This window comes from Cannabis sativa, chromosome 2 (assembly GCF_029168945.1).
Source record: "Cannabis sativa cultivar Pink pepper isolate KNU-18-1 chromosome 2, ASM2916894v1, whole genome shotgun sequence".
Lineage (NCBI taxonomy): Eukaryota > Viridiplantae > Streptophyta > Magnoliopsida > Rosales > Cannabaceae > Cannabis > Cannabis sativa.
The window spans coordinates 4,880,818-4,897,500 of NC_083602.1; the positions used below are offsets into that span (position 1 = coordinate 4,880,818).

General features: G+C 31.2%; 3 protein-coding genes and 1 long non-coding RNA gene across 7 annotated transcripts; 1 reads left to right on the forward strand and 3 right to left on the reverse strand.

Moving 5' to 3' along the window:
• Positions 1 to 2,000: 2,000 nt before the first annotated feature.
• Positions 2,001 to 2,599, forward strand: LOC115697648 (glutathione S-transferase DHAR2-like; the record flags this gene model as incomplete). Its single annotated transcript, XM_030624732.2, has 3 exons — positions 2,001 to 2,130; positions 2,227 to 2,317; positions 2,399 to 2,599. Coding segments are annotated over 3 exons (345 nt in total), but the record flags the coding sequence as incomplete, so codon positions are not given.
• Positions 2,600 to 3,089: 490 nt separating this feature from the next.
• Positions 3,090 to 3,986, reverse strand: LOC115718520 (uncharacterized). Its single transcript, XM_030647322.2, has one exon. The coding sequence runs from the start codon at positions 3,646 to 3,648 to the stop codon at positions 3,205 to 3,207; it is 444 nt and encodes a 147-aa protein (XP_030503182.1). The 5' UTR covers positions 3,649 to 3,986; the 3' UTR covers positions 3,090 to 3,204.
• Positions 3,987 to 7,897: 3,911 nt separating this feature from the next.
• On the reverse strand, positions 7,898 to 11,718 carry LOC115718519 (GATA transcription factor 19). Of its 4 annotated transcripts, none has more exons than XM_030647320.2 (10): positions 11,080 to 11,718; positions 10,579 to 10,665; positions 10,366 to 10,499; positions 10,012 to 10,113; positions 9,768 to 9,882; positions 9,407 to 9,472; positions 9,042 to 9,110; positions 8,886 to 8,954; positions 8,576 to 8,686; positions 7,898 to 8,370 (listed from the first exon to the last, which is right to left on the reverse strand). In XM_030647320.2, exons 1-10 carry the CDS (start codon positions 11,365 to 11,367, stop codon positions 8,260 to 8,262), a joined length of 1,152 nt encoding a protein of 383 aa, XP_030503180.2. In that variant the 5' UTR covers positions 11,368 to 11,718; the 3' UTR covers positions 7,898 to 8,259. The 4 variants fall into 4 exon arrangements, with proteins under 4 accessions (XP_030503180.2, XP_030503179.2, XP_060965938.1 ...); XM_030647319.2 differs by having other exon boundaries at positions 8,576 to 8,695; XM_061109955.1 differs by lacking the exon at positions 7,898 to 8,370 and having other exon boundaries at positions 8,572 to 8,695; positions 9,042 to 9,169; positions 11,080 to 11,704.
• Positions 11,719 to 13,842: 2,124 nt separating this feature from the next.
• Positions 13,843 to 15,285, reverse strand: LOC115718522 (uncharacterized). Its single transcript, XR_004011951.2, has 3 exons — positions 14,857 to 15,285; positions 14,491 to 14,615; positions 13,843 to 14,344 (listed from the first exon to the last, which is right to left on the reverse strand). It is a non-coding gene; the product is annotated as an uncharacterized LOC115718522 (long non-coding RNA).
• Between the last annotated feature and the right edge of the window lie 1,398 nt (positions 15,286 to 16,683).

The following is a 16,683-nucleotide window of genomic DNA, read 5'->3' on the forward strand; positions in this document are numbered from 1 at the left end:
GGGAGAGAGAAAGAAAACAAAAAAAAATATGACAAGAATATGTATATTTTAAATAATTTTAAAACTTATTTTTTTTTTTAATTTTACAATAAATTTTAAAGTGAGTTTTATAACTTTAAATAATTATATTATGTGTACTAATATAAAAATGACATGTGTATAAAGAAATTCACGTAAGGAATACATGCTGGTATTTAACTGAGATAAATTGATGACACCTTAAATTTATTAATGTTTTAGTAGTTTGAAGGATTTTACTACCAAAATTTGAGATTAAAAGATTAAATGCAAATGAAATAACAGTTGAGAGAATTTAACCGTAAACTACTCTAAAAAAATTGAAAAAAATAAGTTATGTTTTGTTCCCTATCTTATTTTCAATGGAATTTTGTGTTACTACAATTTTCTTCCATCACTGACAAGTGAGGCTTATTATTAAATTATAGTGAGGTAAGTGAGTCTAAGACAAATCAGCCATATTTTTTCTTTTTTTAAAAAAGAAAATAAAAAAATCACTCAAAAACATACTAATCAAAGAAAGTAATAATATATGGTAAGTCCATCGGAAAGAAATGTGCATGTATGTGATGAGCTTAAAAAGATTTAGTTATGATTATACATCTCATCTCAACCTTAAATTTGCTTGTTCAAACTTCTTAAAAATGTGGCATAAATATGAGTGTCAAATGACCCAACATACATTAATATGTATGTATACTCAAATCCCACATTGGCAAAATACTTTCTTCCTAGTATAACCCTTCTCATTTTAAGAGCACAATACATATGCAATTCATTTTATAGAATTTAAAATTCAAAAAGCCTTGTGGTTTTGCAAAGACTGGATTATGATAAAATAATAATAATTTATTTTATTTTATTGTTAATTATTTTTTAGAAAAATAATGATTTTGTTGGATTCTTTTTATTTTCCTAAAATTTCAATTATTAACATTATTTTTTAGTTAGATGAATCAAGGATGCAAGAGTTGAACTAATATAAAATAATTATAAGACAAAATTAAATGTATAATTTAATAATAAAATAATAATTATAATATAAGTTATTTAATGCAAAAAAAAATATTATTAAAATTTATTAATAAAATATTAAAAATAACATAATAATAAGGGATAATTGCGGCAAAAGTCCCCAAAAACTTGAAGTTGATGCCGATTAGTCCTCAACCTCGAAAATTGGCGGTGAAAATACCTAAGGTCCCAATTTTTGTTTGTCCGTTGGTCCTTTTTCTAACGGATCCGTTAAACCCAAATAAAGTGCCACGTGTCAATTTTTTATTGGTCCAAATAATAATTTTAATTAAAAAATTTTAAAATAAAATAAAAAAACTAAAAAATATATTTTAAAATTATAAATTTATTTTATTTTATTTTATATTTTCTTTTTTTTTATTCAATCTCAAGAGAATAGAACCGAAGAAAAAATCAACAAAAATAAATAAATTGACACATTATATATCAAAGAACAAGCAGATAAGATCCCATTCAATTACAATTTCATATAAATCCAAATCCAAATCCAAAACCAAAATCAACCACCCATACGGATCAACCTGATTCAATGAAGCAATTTCGATTTCAATTCACTGATGTACAAATCGCATATGCACACAAATAAGCACAATCGAATCAAAATCAATGGAAATTTAAGAAAACCAGAATGAAAATAATGAAGAAATCGAAATGAAATGCAGAGAAAAAGAAAGAACGTTACTTTCTTGCGGAGACCAGAGGTTCTAGGCTTCTGGCCATCGAAAGGCTTGGTCTGAACTCTGGAAACATTGAACAACACCATTGCGATAGCTTGGTTGAAGAGAGAGAGAGAGAGAGAGAGAGAGAGAGAGAGAGAGAGAGAGAGAGAGAGAGAGAGAGAAAGAGAGATGATAGTGAAAATGGGGAATGAGATACTCTGTGATTTATAAGCTAAGCTAAGCCCCGCCCAAATCTGACGCCGGCCATTCTCGGTCCTGCAAGCTTGAAATGAACCCAGAAAAATCGAAACCCAAACCCCGATATTCCACCCTCGAGCCCCTTTCCTGTCCGTCTTTCTCCTTTTCTCCTTCTCGGATGTGCGCAACAGTGGTGGTGCTCCTCATCTTCTTGGAGACTGTAAAATCATACATCTTCTTCTCTGTTTTCTGGGCTTTTCATTATTTTCTTTTTGGGTTATATTTGACTGAGATTTTTTTGGTTTCTTCACTTCAGGTCCATTTAGCCAAAGGGTACTTCTGACTTTGGAGGAGAAGAAAATACCTTACAACAGGCACCTCATCAATCTCAGTGACAAACCCACATGGTATGTCAAATTAATTACAAAACGACACTGCATGGTATGTAGTGTAATATGTGAATTGTGTTTATGTTTGATGTTGTGTATGTTTCTGCAAGTGAATCCTGGAGGGAAGGTGCCTGTTGTGAAGTTTGATGAAAAATGGGTGTCTGATTCTGATGTTATTGCCAATGGAGTTGGAGATATTTTTGGTGATAGTGATTTTTGGTGATGGTGAGGAGCCACTGGAGAAGGGGAAAGGTTGAAGAAGAAGGTAGAGAGGTAAAAAAAACAAAAATTGAAAATTTTAAAAAGAAGAAAAAAAAACGAAAAAGATAATTTATAATTTTAAAATAATTTATTTAGTTTTTTTTTTTTAATTTTAAATTATTTTGAATTAAAATTATAATTTAAACCAATTAGTTATCGACACGTGGTATTTTGAATTAGAAAACGGGTCTGTTAGAAAAATGGACTAACGGACAAACAAAAATTGGGACCTTAGGTATTTTTACCGCCAATTTTTGAGGTTGAGGACTAATCGGCATCAACCTCAAGTTTTTGGGGACTTTTGCCGCAATTATCCCTAATAATAAATATAAAAGCATAGTATTTATTGTGATGCTCCAAATTTTTGCATCCAAATTTAAATCATTTTTAATTATTTGAGATTTTTGTATCATAATTTAGCTTATCATTAGAATAAATTTTTAAGTGAACTATATTTTACATTTATATCACTTGACTGCATCTCAGCTCTAGCTGATTAATAAAAAAAAAGAAAAAAAATGAAAATCCATTTAATCCAAAAATTAGTCTTATTATTGATAATTTTCTCGATTTATATTCATAGCGTACATACAGTTACACATTATCACGGCTCGGCTCGGCTCGGGTAGATCAATTCACTGAATTCAGGAAGGATGAACTTTGTTGGAAGAGATTCCCTTCCAAGCCGATTTCATGGAAGCCGTAGCCGAGTTGAGAGCCGCCTCCATATACCTCTTGGAAGCGATGGTAGCGGCCTTCTCCATCAACGTACCCATCTTTCTGGCTCCTTCGGCTTTGGCTTCCAAGCTGTTAAGCTCCTCCTCCGCCATTCTCTCCATTTCTTGCTCGAATCTTCTGAACTCGTTCATGGCGGCTTCCATGGCCGATTCGAGCTGTTCCTCTGCTTCTTCCAAGGCGATCTCGGCTTCCTCCGCTTCGTTGTGGCTTTCGAGCTCCAAGGCGGCCCAGGATCTGTAAGCTTCGACCTCGAAGAGCTTCATTAGGTCTTCGATGGTGGATGGGTCGAAGTTCTTGTCGTTAAGAGCATGATCTGAGAGAAGGGTGAATTGAGAGATGAGAGACTCCATTGTTTTCTGATTTTGAGTGTAATGAAGAGATCAAAGACTATTTTGTTTGTTTGGATGCCGAGAAAATTCAGATCTAAAATAGAACAAGTGGTAGTGCACAGTGAGTGAGTGGGTTGAGAAGAGAATCGTGGAAAATGAATTATGTATTATTATTATTATTATTCTTTTTTTCTTTTTCAAAAATAATAATTGATAGTAGGCCGTTGGAATTGATGATTTAACGGTTTGGAACTTGGAAGGGGTATTTGTGTACTTTCACTTTGGATTTTTTTAGTGAAACTATTGATACCTTTATTCTTTTTCTTTTTCTTCTATTTACTATCACTGATTACAATTTTTTTTTCTTAAACTTTAATATGTAATAAATTATGTCTCTTGAACTTTTTTAGCTGTTAAAATTTTCGCTTGAATTATTAAAATTGTTAGATTTAAGGATTTTTATCTAATTTCATTCAATTTTACTATTTTAGTGATTGTTTATGTACTAAACCATGTTCTCCAGACTTTAATAACTACCAAATCATGCTCCTCGAATTTTGACATGTACTAAATCATGCTCCTTGAACTTTCATCCATGTTAGACTTTTTTTTACTAAAATTGGACAAAAGTTCTTAAATTCAACAATCTCAATAGTTCAGAGACATTTTTACCGACCTTAAAAGTTCAAGAGACATGATTTGGTACATGTCAAAGTTTAGGAAATAAAAATCCTAATTAGCATTTTTTTTTAAATTACCAACTGTATATATTATGTTAATAAATGACATAAATATCGTTGAGGCCCTTTATCCCAAAATACCAATAGTAAGGCCTAAGGTGACATTTGGTTGTAGTGAATGAAATGAAATGAAATAAAAAGGAAACAAGTTTTATTTTATTTTTTTGTTAGGTATTATTTTAAAGTATTGGAATGTCATTCTGATTCTAGTTATGTTTTCATTCTTTCTAACAAAACGCTACCTAATGGGGTGTTTATTATGTGAGTTTGAGTTGAAGAAGTAAACTTGGATGGAATATGAAACTCATGCATTTGAGGGGATTAACATTACCACCATTTTAATTTAAAAAGTGAGGCCTACTTGGAAACACAAACCCCTTATCATTCAAAATTCAAATTTGATTTAAATTTTACAATCTCATTTTTATTAAGTCTAAACCTCATTACCAAACGCCCCATAAAGTAGTGGAAGAAGGTACCCTTGGTAGGTATTGGCAATGTTATTGAGTTTTGCGTTGACACCTGCAAACTCCCATATGGTATTGCAACATCTGCTGGTGCGATTAGCCATCCAGTACGAGGGACAACAACAACTGATTTCATCTTGTCTTGGAATCATTAGGAGAGCGGCTCTAGCCTTCAACCAGTCCTACTACGCAAAATGCACAATAGTTTAATCCTTGTTGTAGGTGCCTTTCTTGACTAGAAGCCTCCTTCTATATAGCATTCTCGCTCATACAACCACCAGTGCTCTCGGAACAATGTTTATCGTGCCATCATTTCACTGGACAAAACACACCACCGTTCGATGCACACGTATGTGCTTAAGAGTTACATTTTTTTTTACTCTATTCGAAGGAGACCATTCTACTCGAGAACTCTCTTAGTGAGAAATTCATCTTCATGTAAACTTGAGATAACACTTGTTGTCGGAAGAATTTTCGATAACACCAAATCTATACAAGTAATCACTCAGAATAGCGAGTACTCAAAAAAATAATAAAATTATATGTGCAAGTATGTAAATAATATAAAATAACCATAGAAAATTATAGTAGTTCAATAGAATTTCAATCTGTCTAGTCCACTTTTAAAAGAGTACTTTTACTTTGTCTTTTTATTCTGATCAACCCCATTTGAATGGTAATAGATTCACCTATTTATAAAGTAGTAAGTAAACATTACGAATTGTGACCATGAGATTGTTACAATCATAATAAACCTATTAATTGTACTAACTAGAGAGGTATAACAGTTATAAAATTTCAGAATTTATGACACTTGAATGCTTGACAGTTATCTTTGTTAATTTTTGTTGATACCATAATTTTTACTTAACATTGCCAGGTCTCTTTTTTTTTTTCTAATACCGCAAGATCTCTTTAACAAAATCCTTCTCTCAAGGGGAGAGGAAATTTATCCCATTGACAACACCTAAATTGTAACACGAAATAGGCTACGAGCCTCCAAGTTCAATATTAGCCGAAGGAGGGAGTCTAAAATTCAAAGACCAATGTATTGGTATTTCTATCGATACTCATTTACACAAGTAAAACCAATTACAACACCAACAATCCTCACTTAATATTAAGAACTATTTTTCTATGGCAAAATGTGTAAATTATATCATGTGTGACATATATTAATTTTTAGATTTGTTACCTAAGAAATATTTTTTTTTAAATATCTTCTTTAGAAATGAGTGGAGAAAGAAAAAATAAATGTGATTGAAAATGTTCATTTTTGAGTGGGAAAAGTTAGATAAGAAAGTTGCCTTCTGTCGTGGGCAGGCACGGAGGGACTTTAGCCCATATGTGGGCTAAAGCCCTCACTCAAATATAAACATCAAATTTTTTATATGTAGATATATACATATATTAATTCACTTTGCTCAATTTATTAAAGTCCAATTCACAAAAGCCCTCACTCAATATCTTAATCATGATTCATGAGCCTACTCTTATTCTAATCAAGCCCATTTTAAAAGTAGTACCCAATACAAATAATAAAAAAAATAATACTTTATTAAAAAATAAATTAATACCATTGACAATATTTTATTTTATTTTTGTCAATAGTATTATTTTGTTTTGTTGAAGATGAAAATTTGAAAGATACATTTATCATTATTTTTATTAGTTTTGATTTAATATTTATTCAAGCCCTCACTCAACTAAATTTCTAGCTTCGTCACTGGTCGTGGGATGGATCATGGGAATAGAAATTTCAATAAAGATCATAATAGAAATAGAGAATGGGCTATTGATTTCTCTTCAATATAAATACATTTAATTATTTCTTAGACATACACGATCCATGATGTTTTAAAATCATTAATATGGGTATTTATATAACATGCATTGTCGAGGGATATTATTTGTCACATTATCATTCATTATTAGAAAAGACATCTATGAAACTAAATATATGTGATTGCTCCTCTCTTTTTCTTCTATTAACTAATTTTTAATTAAACAATAAATTTTATTTGTTTTAAAGAGACCTTTCATTAAACTCCCCCATTAAAAAAAACATCTGTGAAGATATCTAGGATGTTAAATTATTTGAATTTTTTTGAAATTGGTAAAGAATAATTTTTTATATTTAGAAAATAGTATTTTAATTTACAAAAATATTCCTTACTAATACACTATAGGGGTTGGGAATAAAGGAAATATATATAGATAGGTTTCGTTATCCCATTCATTGTTTTGGAATCTTTTTGGTGTAAATGGGAAGAATGGTTAGGTAGGTCCACCGTCCATGTAATTGACAATTTGACAAAGCCAAAAATCCACTACTTTCCTTTTTGACTTTCAGCCACACAAAAATTCATTTCATGCTAAAAATAAACAAAAGAAAATCATTAAAATGGGGCCTAGTTTTTTGTTAGTGTTAAAGACTGAGATATTACATTTTCGTAACAAGTAGTTGTGGACTAAAAGAGAACTTCATTAAGCAGACCGAAAAACAGCCAAAATATCGGCTCGGGGTATCCCGGCCACCACACATGATCAGTATCAGACAAAGAGCTAAACCTTTGACACGCCCGAAAGACAATCTAATCCACCAGAATTGCTGCCGCCGCCACCATGAGAACAAGATATTGCTTAATGCATCTCTATGTTAGTAAATATTAGCAGCCATAGTTATTCTATTTCTATTACTTTTCCCTTCTCAGAAGAGCCCGTAGAGAAATTTATGAAACCACAAAAATTTAGATAGATTCCACAGTCCTACTTTAGAGGAAGTATAATTTATTATATTTATCTTATTTTTAATAATAAGACTCGAAGCTCCAATTCATTGACTTTTTGTAGTTGAAGTCATTTTTTTAATTGTTTTTCTAAACAAATCAAAATGGTAAGAGACCATTCGAGAAGCATGTAATCATTAATGAACTTTCTAATTTTTGTTAATATAAAAAATTTAATACTTGAAATTAATGTAACAAATATAGTGCTTTTCATCAGAAACCTTTATATAAAAAAATACAAGAAGCATGAATAATATTAAGAGAGAAGAGAACAGAATCCAGAAACTTAATCACACTATATATAGAATGAAAATTTCTTCTTCACTATAATACAGATGAAGGAACCTGTGTCTATAAACATAAACCATTCATTTTCTGATAATCAAGTGTACTGTTAGAGTAAGAGTAGTGATCAGTAGTGCACACCTAGGTTCTGGGTCATGAAAACCATGTGTGGTGCTTCTTCTTCCAGATTTCACAAATACATTAAATTCACAAAGTTACCATACTACTATTGGCTTTAGTGAAGTGAGTAGTAATAGTACCTATATATATATATCCCAACCTGTACGTACCTTCTTCACCTTTATAAAAATTTAGAGCTAGTTCTATTACCCAAATCCTGTATTGTTATCGTTAGTCTCCAATATTTGACGTTAGACTGTTAAACACTGATATCTGGTCATCAAAGTTTTCGGGCAGATCAAATTCTGTCCCTGATGTGTTGGTAAATTCATCTAAAACTTCCTGCAAAATACACCGAGAAAAAGTTTTAAACTTAATTTTGATCAAAAAGAAAATTCCAATTTTCAAATCTCTAGCACTATAAAATGCATTAAACGGAGATACGGTTAAGTGTTACTTAGGAACAAACAAATGGAGAGCTCATGAAGAATACAATAGCAAATGTTTCAGTCTAATCCTCAATACTTGAATCAATCAAATCATATACCTGCTCGTCAAGCTCAACTGATGAATTCTCTACTTGAATTGACACATGATCAGTTACTACTTCAGCATTAGTTCCCTGTATTTCGTGCATATCTTGCAGGTCCTGCAAATCCTGCATTTCCTGCACATTATGGTATTATTAAATGTGATAATGAGCCACAAAAAACACAAACAAAATTAAGTCATAGATCTATACAAGCATTTTAGAAAAGGAAACTTTTGGCCTTTTCTGTAGTTTGTTCAGTAGACGAAAATTCAGAATTTGATAACAACATGAAATCATCAGAACATTATGACGCAATTTTGAATACCTGATCACTCAGCCTCAAGGAAGGATTTTCAGAATCCAATGAGACAGGCTTAATCTCATCCGGGCTTCCCTGAAGAGAGAAAATGATAGAGTCAAAACAAAAGCCGCGCCATAAATGTGCATTTTGAATACGCATAAACAATCCAATGAATCACACCTGACCATCCTGCTCATGATAGGAGTTTTCCGCCTCCACAGCCAAAGGCTTAACATCACCTGTAGTTTCCTAAAGACCACATGAGCACCATCAACCATAACCTTCTGGGCTAGATTTCTTATTACAGACTAGAGTATTGAAATATAGTGGCAACATAAAAAACATGATGGCAATAGATCAAAAGCACTTAAGTGAAAGATAATTAAGGTTGGCAATTGCTAAGTGGCACAAGATTTGAAATGAAAAAATATCTCACAAAAGTTAGGTTGCAACTGAATTGAACATGAATCTGATGTGCCAGATGCACTTTCCCAACATGGTACAATAAGACAGGAAAAATTTCCAGTATGGCTCAAAATACATACCATTTCATTTTGATCAAAAGTAATAGCCCTTCCTGTTCCTGATTTGGAAAGATCTCTCAGAGTTCCCTTCAAGTACAGAATTATCACGACAAAAAAAATAAGTAAATAAAAGCAGAACATAAATAAGGTATAAACTATAAAGAAGACCTATAATTCCCTGAGTAGGCATAGAAACGTAATATGACAAAAGTTTACTGATACTAGTCATTATAGTTTGAAAAACTTGGAGCAGCTTTAATGCATTGTGATTCGAGATAGCACAGATCATTTTACTTTCCTTTCTTTCCTTTTTCTCAATGAAAAAAAAATCTCCTGTAACATTTATTATCTCTAAATTTGATTGATTAAGAGTTAGGCCTACCTTGTTTGCCCACATGAGCCCACAAGCATTGCAAAGTGATCTAGGACCACCAGGGCCCCGGCGCATTGCAGGAGTACACTTTTCATTGATCCCACAATGTTGGCATTTACGTAATCTTATAATAGCAACATAAAAATAACATGGAACACGTCAGCATCACCAAGTAACAGCAGCAGAATGATTCCCTAAAAATAAAATATTGCATAGCTATGAATTTAACCAATAAAAGCTCAGACTAACTCACTCAGATTCTGCACAAGGAGTGCCATCACTTGAATCCCAGTTTCCTACATCCGTTTTACAAGACTCTTTTGATGATGCAAACTGTCCATTCTTGCGATGCATCCTAGAAGACCAACAATATCATGAGTAAAATTGAACCAAACCAACCTAAAGTAAATTTATTCAAAACATCAACAAATCAATGTAGTAAAACACACAACCATGAAAATAATGACAAAGGCCATTCCATCCTAACGAAAATAAGTTTTTGAAGCTCCATTGTCTATACTACTATAAACCATCAGAGCTTACTTTCAGTAAGAATAAATAAAAAAAATCATCTTATTTGGCAAATCCCAGAAATCTTGCACATTACCTCTGGGCAACCTCTTTCCGACAAGTGTATCGAATTTTCTTTTCAAAACATCTTTCCTTTCTCTTTTCCCGGAACCTCATGAGGGATGCAATTCTTCGCGAAACTTTTGAACTTCGAGTCAAGTCACTCACACCCTAATGTAATTTTAAAGAAAAGTCTAGAGTTAACAAAACATTAAGCTTGCAAGAGGAAAGGAACTGTGTACAAGAATACCCTGCTATTCTGCTCTACTATAAATTCAGAGCTAGGAGCGCAGCTGGGTACATCACACCCTCCCAATAGTAACAACACTGCTTGCACCTGCAACATTCCATCTTCACTCATTACACAAACTAAGATAAGTTCCGAGTTTACCACTAAAATCTACATTTTGTAAAAGGAATCCAACCGAGTAACTTTCCAATTTGGTGGCAGCAGAATCAACTTCATGTGTAAAGTTTTCTCAAATACCCTGATCTCTTTTCTTTTTTTGATAAGGAGGTAAAAACTTAACACAAACAACCAGAAGAACTATAAATAAAGGGTTTTTGGTTAAATTTCTCATTGTTCAACACTATACAAACAAAATTAATAAAAACAAACAGTTGGTAACAGCTGACTATCATTTCTTAGCATCTAACGCAATTATACAACCCATTTTATTACACTATCTTTACCCACAAATGTTAATTATTGCATCAAAAATCAAATTACTATAGCAAAGCAAAGCCGAACCTTCTCTGGCGTTACCGCCGGGAACACGTAGACCTCGCCTTCGAACGCAATGGTGAGCTCACTAGTCCGAGAAGGCACACCGGAATTTCCACAGGCAACCATTGCGAAATCCCTCGGAGAATCTCCAACTCCTCCATTCACAGAATCGCTTCGACCTCCACCTCCAACAACATCAACATCAAAACAAACTCCATTGCTTTCTCCCAGTACTGCAAACTGCACGATATGACCTCCTCCTTCTGCTACATACGGTCTCACTTGCAGTGGCTGTGGATTGACTGTGTCCATTTCTCCAGCATCAGCTCACTTTCTCACTTCCCAAACACAAAAATTACAAATACATATACATATACAAATTCCAATTCCTTCTCTTACCAAAATCCTCTTAACTTTAACTAATCCCCTTAAAATGTGACTCAAATTTTCAAACACTAAAGTCTAAACCCTAACTTTCTATATGTTTACATATATAATATATACATAAAATTGTATCCACAGGTCAGTATATTATAAGGCCAGAAATCGAAATTATATAAAAGAGTTGCCTTATTTTCCATCCAGTTTCCGAGAAAATAACTCCGTTGAGCTTTACAATGAAGAAACTGAGAACACATATATATACATGTATATATACTGTACTAGTAGAATGCTACGTGCAAGGCACGTATATATACAAAATTTTATGCTAGATGTGTTTCGCTTTATTTAAAAAAGGGAAATTTGATTTTCTATGCTTAGACAATCAAAAAATTTGATTTTTAAACCAATAATTAAAACCCTAAAAAAACTATACCTTTTTTTTCAAAACCCCAAAAATACCCCCAAACTAAAACTATCTCTCTTTCTCTCTCTATCTAGCCGGTCCCAATAATCCCACACCCCATGTCCGATGGTCGGACCATGGGATCCGATGGGGTCCGACCAATCGGACCCATCGGACCCCAAGGTCCGACCATCGCACCTCTCTTCCTCTCTCTCAAATCGTTACAGAAAAAAAAAAAAAAAAAAAAAAAAAATTAAAGCCTGGACGATTTTCCGGTCCGATGGGTCCGACCATCGGACCCATCGGACCGAAGGTCCGACCATCTGACCCTTTCTTCCTCTCTCTCCGGGAATCGCGAGAAAAAAAAAAAAAAAAAAAAAAAAAAAAAATTCAAAGGTCCGATGGCCTGACCTTGGGGGTCCGATGGGTCCGACCATCGGACCCCCAAGGTCCGACCATCTACCTTTGTCTTCTTCCCTCTCTCAAATCGCAGGAAAAAAAAAAAAAAAGTTTCGGGGAAAATCGCGGGAAGTGGGTGGGGGCGGTCGAAGTGGGTGGGTGCGATCTAGGGTGGGTGGGTGCGGTCTACCGTCGGTGGGTGGGTGCGGTCTACCGTGGGTGCGGTGGTTCACCGTGGGTGGTGGTCGATCGGCGTTTTGGGTGGAACGCCGGAGGTGGATCGGTTGGATTTGGTGCTTTCTTAGTTGGGTTTCGGGTGGGATTGCTTTGAGAGAGAAAGGAGGAAGAGAGAGAGATGGTTGAGAATAATGAGGGGGGTATTTTTGGGGTTTTGAAAAAAAAGGAATAGTTTTTTTAGGTTTTAAATTTTTGGTTTAAAAATCAAATTTTTTGATTTTCTAAGCATAGAAAATCAAATTTCCCTTTAAAAAATAATACAATAAATAGGGTAGGGGTGTTCATAAAATAACCGATCCAATCCAATCCGCACGATCCAATCCAATCCAATTCACAAAGTGCGGATATCCGCACTTGTGCGGATTGGATTGGATTGGAAAATTCAAAATCCGCACTTGTGCGGATGTTGATTCACAGGTAAAAGTAACCGATCCAATCCAATCCACACATATTTATAACAAATTTAAAAAATTATTTATACAAATAACATTTTAATGTAAAGAAAATAGTAATTTAAAAGTAATACATATAATACAATTATATTATAAAACTTAATAGATAAAATGTATATTCTATTCTTATATATTTTTTTTTTCTACATACAATTTAAAATAAAATTAAATATTTTTTTATATATACAATTTTTTTTCCTTTGAATTTGTTATTTGTTATTTTATTAATTTAATGTGTTGTTGTAGACATAAAATAACTATAATTTATTTTATTTTGTTGCTAGTTATGTGAAGAAAAAAATATTTTTTTTATAAATATTAAATAATTTAATATTAAAAAGTAACCAATCCAAAGTAACCGATCCAGTCCGTACTTTTGCGGATTGGATTGGATTGGATTTGAGCTATTGTGCGGATTGGATTGGATCCAAAAAATGAAATCCGCACTTAGTGCGGATTGGATGTTGTTTGACAAAAAAAGTGCGGATTGAATCGGATGAACAGTCCTAACAATAAATAATTAAAAAAAATATATTATTAATTATTGTTTGAGATTATTAATATATGTATATTCAATTAATGTAAATAATATTGTTAATAATTAAAAGTAAATACTGAATACAATATATGAATGTTTAAGAAATTTTGATAATCTAACTGCAATTTGTTCTTAAGTTAATCTAAAAATAAACTAAAAATCAATGTTCAAAAAATAAAGCGTACACAATTTAAATTTAAGTTAAATAAAAAAGATATTAAAATTTAATCTCTAAATTGTTGATAGGTAAAGATAACAAATGTCTAAAAGTTACGTGCAATCCACGTATACTTAGTTGTATAGTTAATTCTTTTTAAATAATATTTTATAATTCTGAATATTTATTTTTGATGACAACATTATATATAATTTATTTAAAAATATACTATTTAAAAAAATGTTTATTATATGAAAAGAAATATATAATTTAAAAAAGAATAAAAGAAAACAGATTAAAATTTTATAAAAAAGAAAACATAATAGTAATTTTTTTCAAAAAAAATAATATTAGTATAATTATTTAATGACAAGAAAGTACAAAACCGACCCTAGGCAAATAGAGATTCCATTCACTCAATACATTGCATACTCTCCAATTCTCTTTAGTATCCTATATATATACTATTGTATTGTATTCCTTTCCAAAACTGACCCTTAATAATTGTGAAACCACATAATATTTAAAGTTGTGGTGACTCTAAATATTAAATTGATATGAGTACAAATAAAACTCTCTCAAGAAAAGAGCAGCACGAATGCCAAATTCAAAAGTGAATATAGCTTCTAATTGGGTCACATAATTAACTTGTAAGGATTGTGTCTGTTTGAGGTGGGATCCCGGTATCTTTTTGTAAGACCAAAATCTATAATGTAAACCTAATCACAAATACAATGATATATATATTAGAGATCGAAAAAAGTAAAAGCAGAGGTTTATAAAAGAATGCATAAGATTAAAATCAAAGTAGATGGAAATCTACATATGCATATACAGAAAACAATAGAAATAAAAAGAAAACTACCTGATTTGCTTTCCTGCCAAGACCCATTAGGAAGTTATCTGGTTTGACATCTCTATGCAAGAACCCTTTGGAATGCACATACTCTATTCTAGCATTAATGCAAAACCTATTTCAACTGCTAACTTCTACAAACACATAGTGGGCATTGTCTCAGAATTATTTCCATATTTCAAATAGAAATTAGTTAAAATTATTTTCATCAATGAGAATTATTTATGAAAGTTTATGGCAGACTTTTCATGCAATCCACTAATACGAAAGGGAAAAAAAAATAGAAGAACAATTTGACCCCAAGCAATAACAATGTACTAAAGAAAATGAATAAAAAACAAAGAAAGAAAGCTTTTAATTCAAATTAATATATACCTTGTATAGAGTCACAATTTCGTCATGAGCTTTGTGCCTCCTGCTAACTTTCGCTAACTTTCCTATTCTGAAAATCGATTTCCACCAAAAAAAAAATAATTTCAAAATTTCCTTTGTATATTAAAAAAATATTATATATATATATATATTTATATTTAAGATCCAACATATATCAGTTCAAAAAAAACAAAAGATCCAACACATATATTTACTGTTCCTTCAAATTTATATTAGAAACTTGGAAAAAAAAAGGAGCTTATTTATTATTTAGTAGATAGAAAACAGAGGAAGAGAAGATGAATTGCAGTAGAGGGAGGCTTCAATCGTATACCCTACGGCTGCCAATTGTATCAATAATATTCAAATATCTTCAAAAAAAATGGCAAGTGAGGTCTGAGAGAAAATCGTGAGAGAGGTCGAGGCATTGGTTTTTTTTAAAAAAATAATTAATGCAATCATAAAAATTTATGCTATTGATGTTGGTTCTGATACATGAACAAATATAAAAAGTCCTTTTTTATGATTTAATCGTATTTTTTTTATTTAATAAGATTTATTTTATTTTTATTATATTATATATAAATAAAAAGTCACCCACCCATGAATTTCTCATAAATCAAGAAATTCTGTTATATAGGCACACTTTATATAAAATAGATATATATACAGAAGTATTTAATATTCATTTTTAATTTATATGTGTGAGCGTTACAGGGGAAAATGTGAAGAGCAAATCAGAACCGTCCGTTTGTGAAATGAATCACGTGCCATTGATGCCGTGTGTCAGCTGAGGGGACACGAGTTTAACATGGGAACCTCCACGTTTCATCACCGTTCGATATAATAATCCAACGGTGAGTTTCATTCTAATCTCAATAAAATAAATAAAATGAAAATGAAGGACTTTTTAGCAAATTGAGTCATTGACTCTACTAGTATGTATAGTACTTGTAGTGGATAGTGGAGTGAGTATATTGACTTTGTGTTTACTTTTTTACCCTGAAGACCCGTCTCCTTTTACTTTTTCTTTGCTACAAAGGACAAGACACTTTTACACTTTTGTACTTTAATTAATTACAAAAACATCCTTCCATAACTCTATATTACTTCATAGTCAATAATACTTCTTTTGAAATTTCAATTTCACTCCTCCTCCTTGTACTGTATTATTTAAAAACTTAAAATGGAAAGTAATTTGGATGTTAATATATCTAACAAAATTGAAAAGAGGAGTTTTATTTGGAGATTATTTAAAAAAAAAAAATACACACACAAATTATTAAAAAAAATAAAATACGTTGTAAAAAATTTTAAATATTTTTAAAATTTTATTTATAAAAAATACGGTCATTTTATGTATTTTTATATTTTACTTTTGTTATTTTGTTGTTCATTTTTTGTTATTTGTATATTATTTTTTTTTATATATTGTTTCTATTTTGTTTGGATGTTGCTTTTTTTTTAATTATTTTCATGTAGTTTTTTTTATTTTTAATTTTATGAATGCCGTAAAAATATATAAAAAAAAAAAATTAACCGTAAAAGTATAAATATTTACCAAAAAATTAGTTTATGTAAAATTTTTTATTGCACCTCAAAATTTATTAATGCACCTCATTTTAATAATTTTTTTTTATATAAAAATATATATTTTTAATTATATTAGTTTATTTTAATTGTTTTCTTCTAATTTATATTCTTAAAAAATATACCTATCAATTAAAAATAAATTATATTTTGAATATTATAACAAAAAAATAAAAAATAAAAAATTATGTGAAATTTTATTAGAAAAATAAATAAAAATTTATACATAATTTTAAAAAA

Coding starts and splice junctions, on each gene's coding strand:
- LOC115718520 (XM_030647322.2), bottom strand. CDS start 3,648: ATGGAGTCTCTCATCTCTCAATTCACCCTTCTCTCAGATCATGCTCTT.
- LOC115718519 (XM_030647319.2), bottom strand. CDS start 11,367: ATGGACACAGTCAATCCACAGCCACTGCAAGTGAGACCGTATGTAGCA. Junction 9,473..9,767: donor GGCTCATGTGGGCAAACAAG/GTAGGCCTAACT, acceptor CTGTACTTGAAG/GGAACTCTGAGAGATCTTTC. Junction 8,955..9,041: donor ATCATGAGCAGGATGGTCAG/GTGTGATTCATT, acceptor TTCTCTCTTCAG/GGAAGCCCGGATGAGATTAA.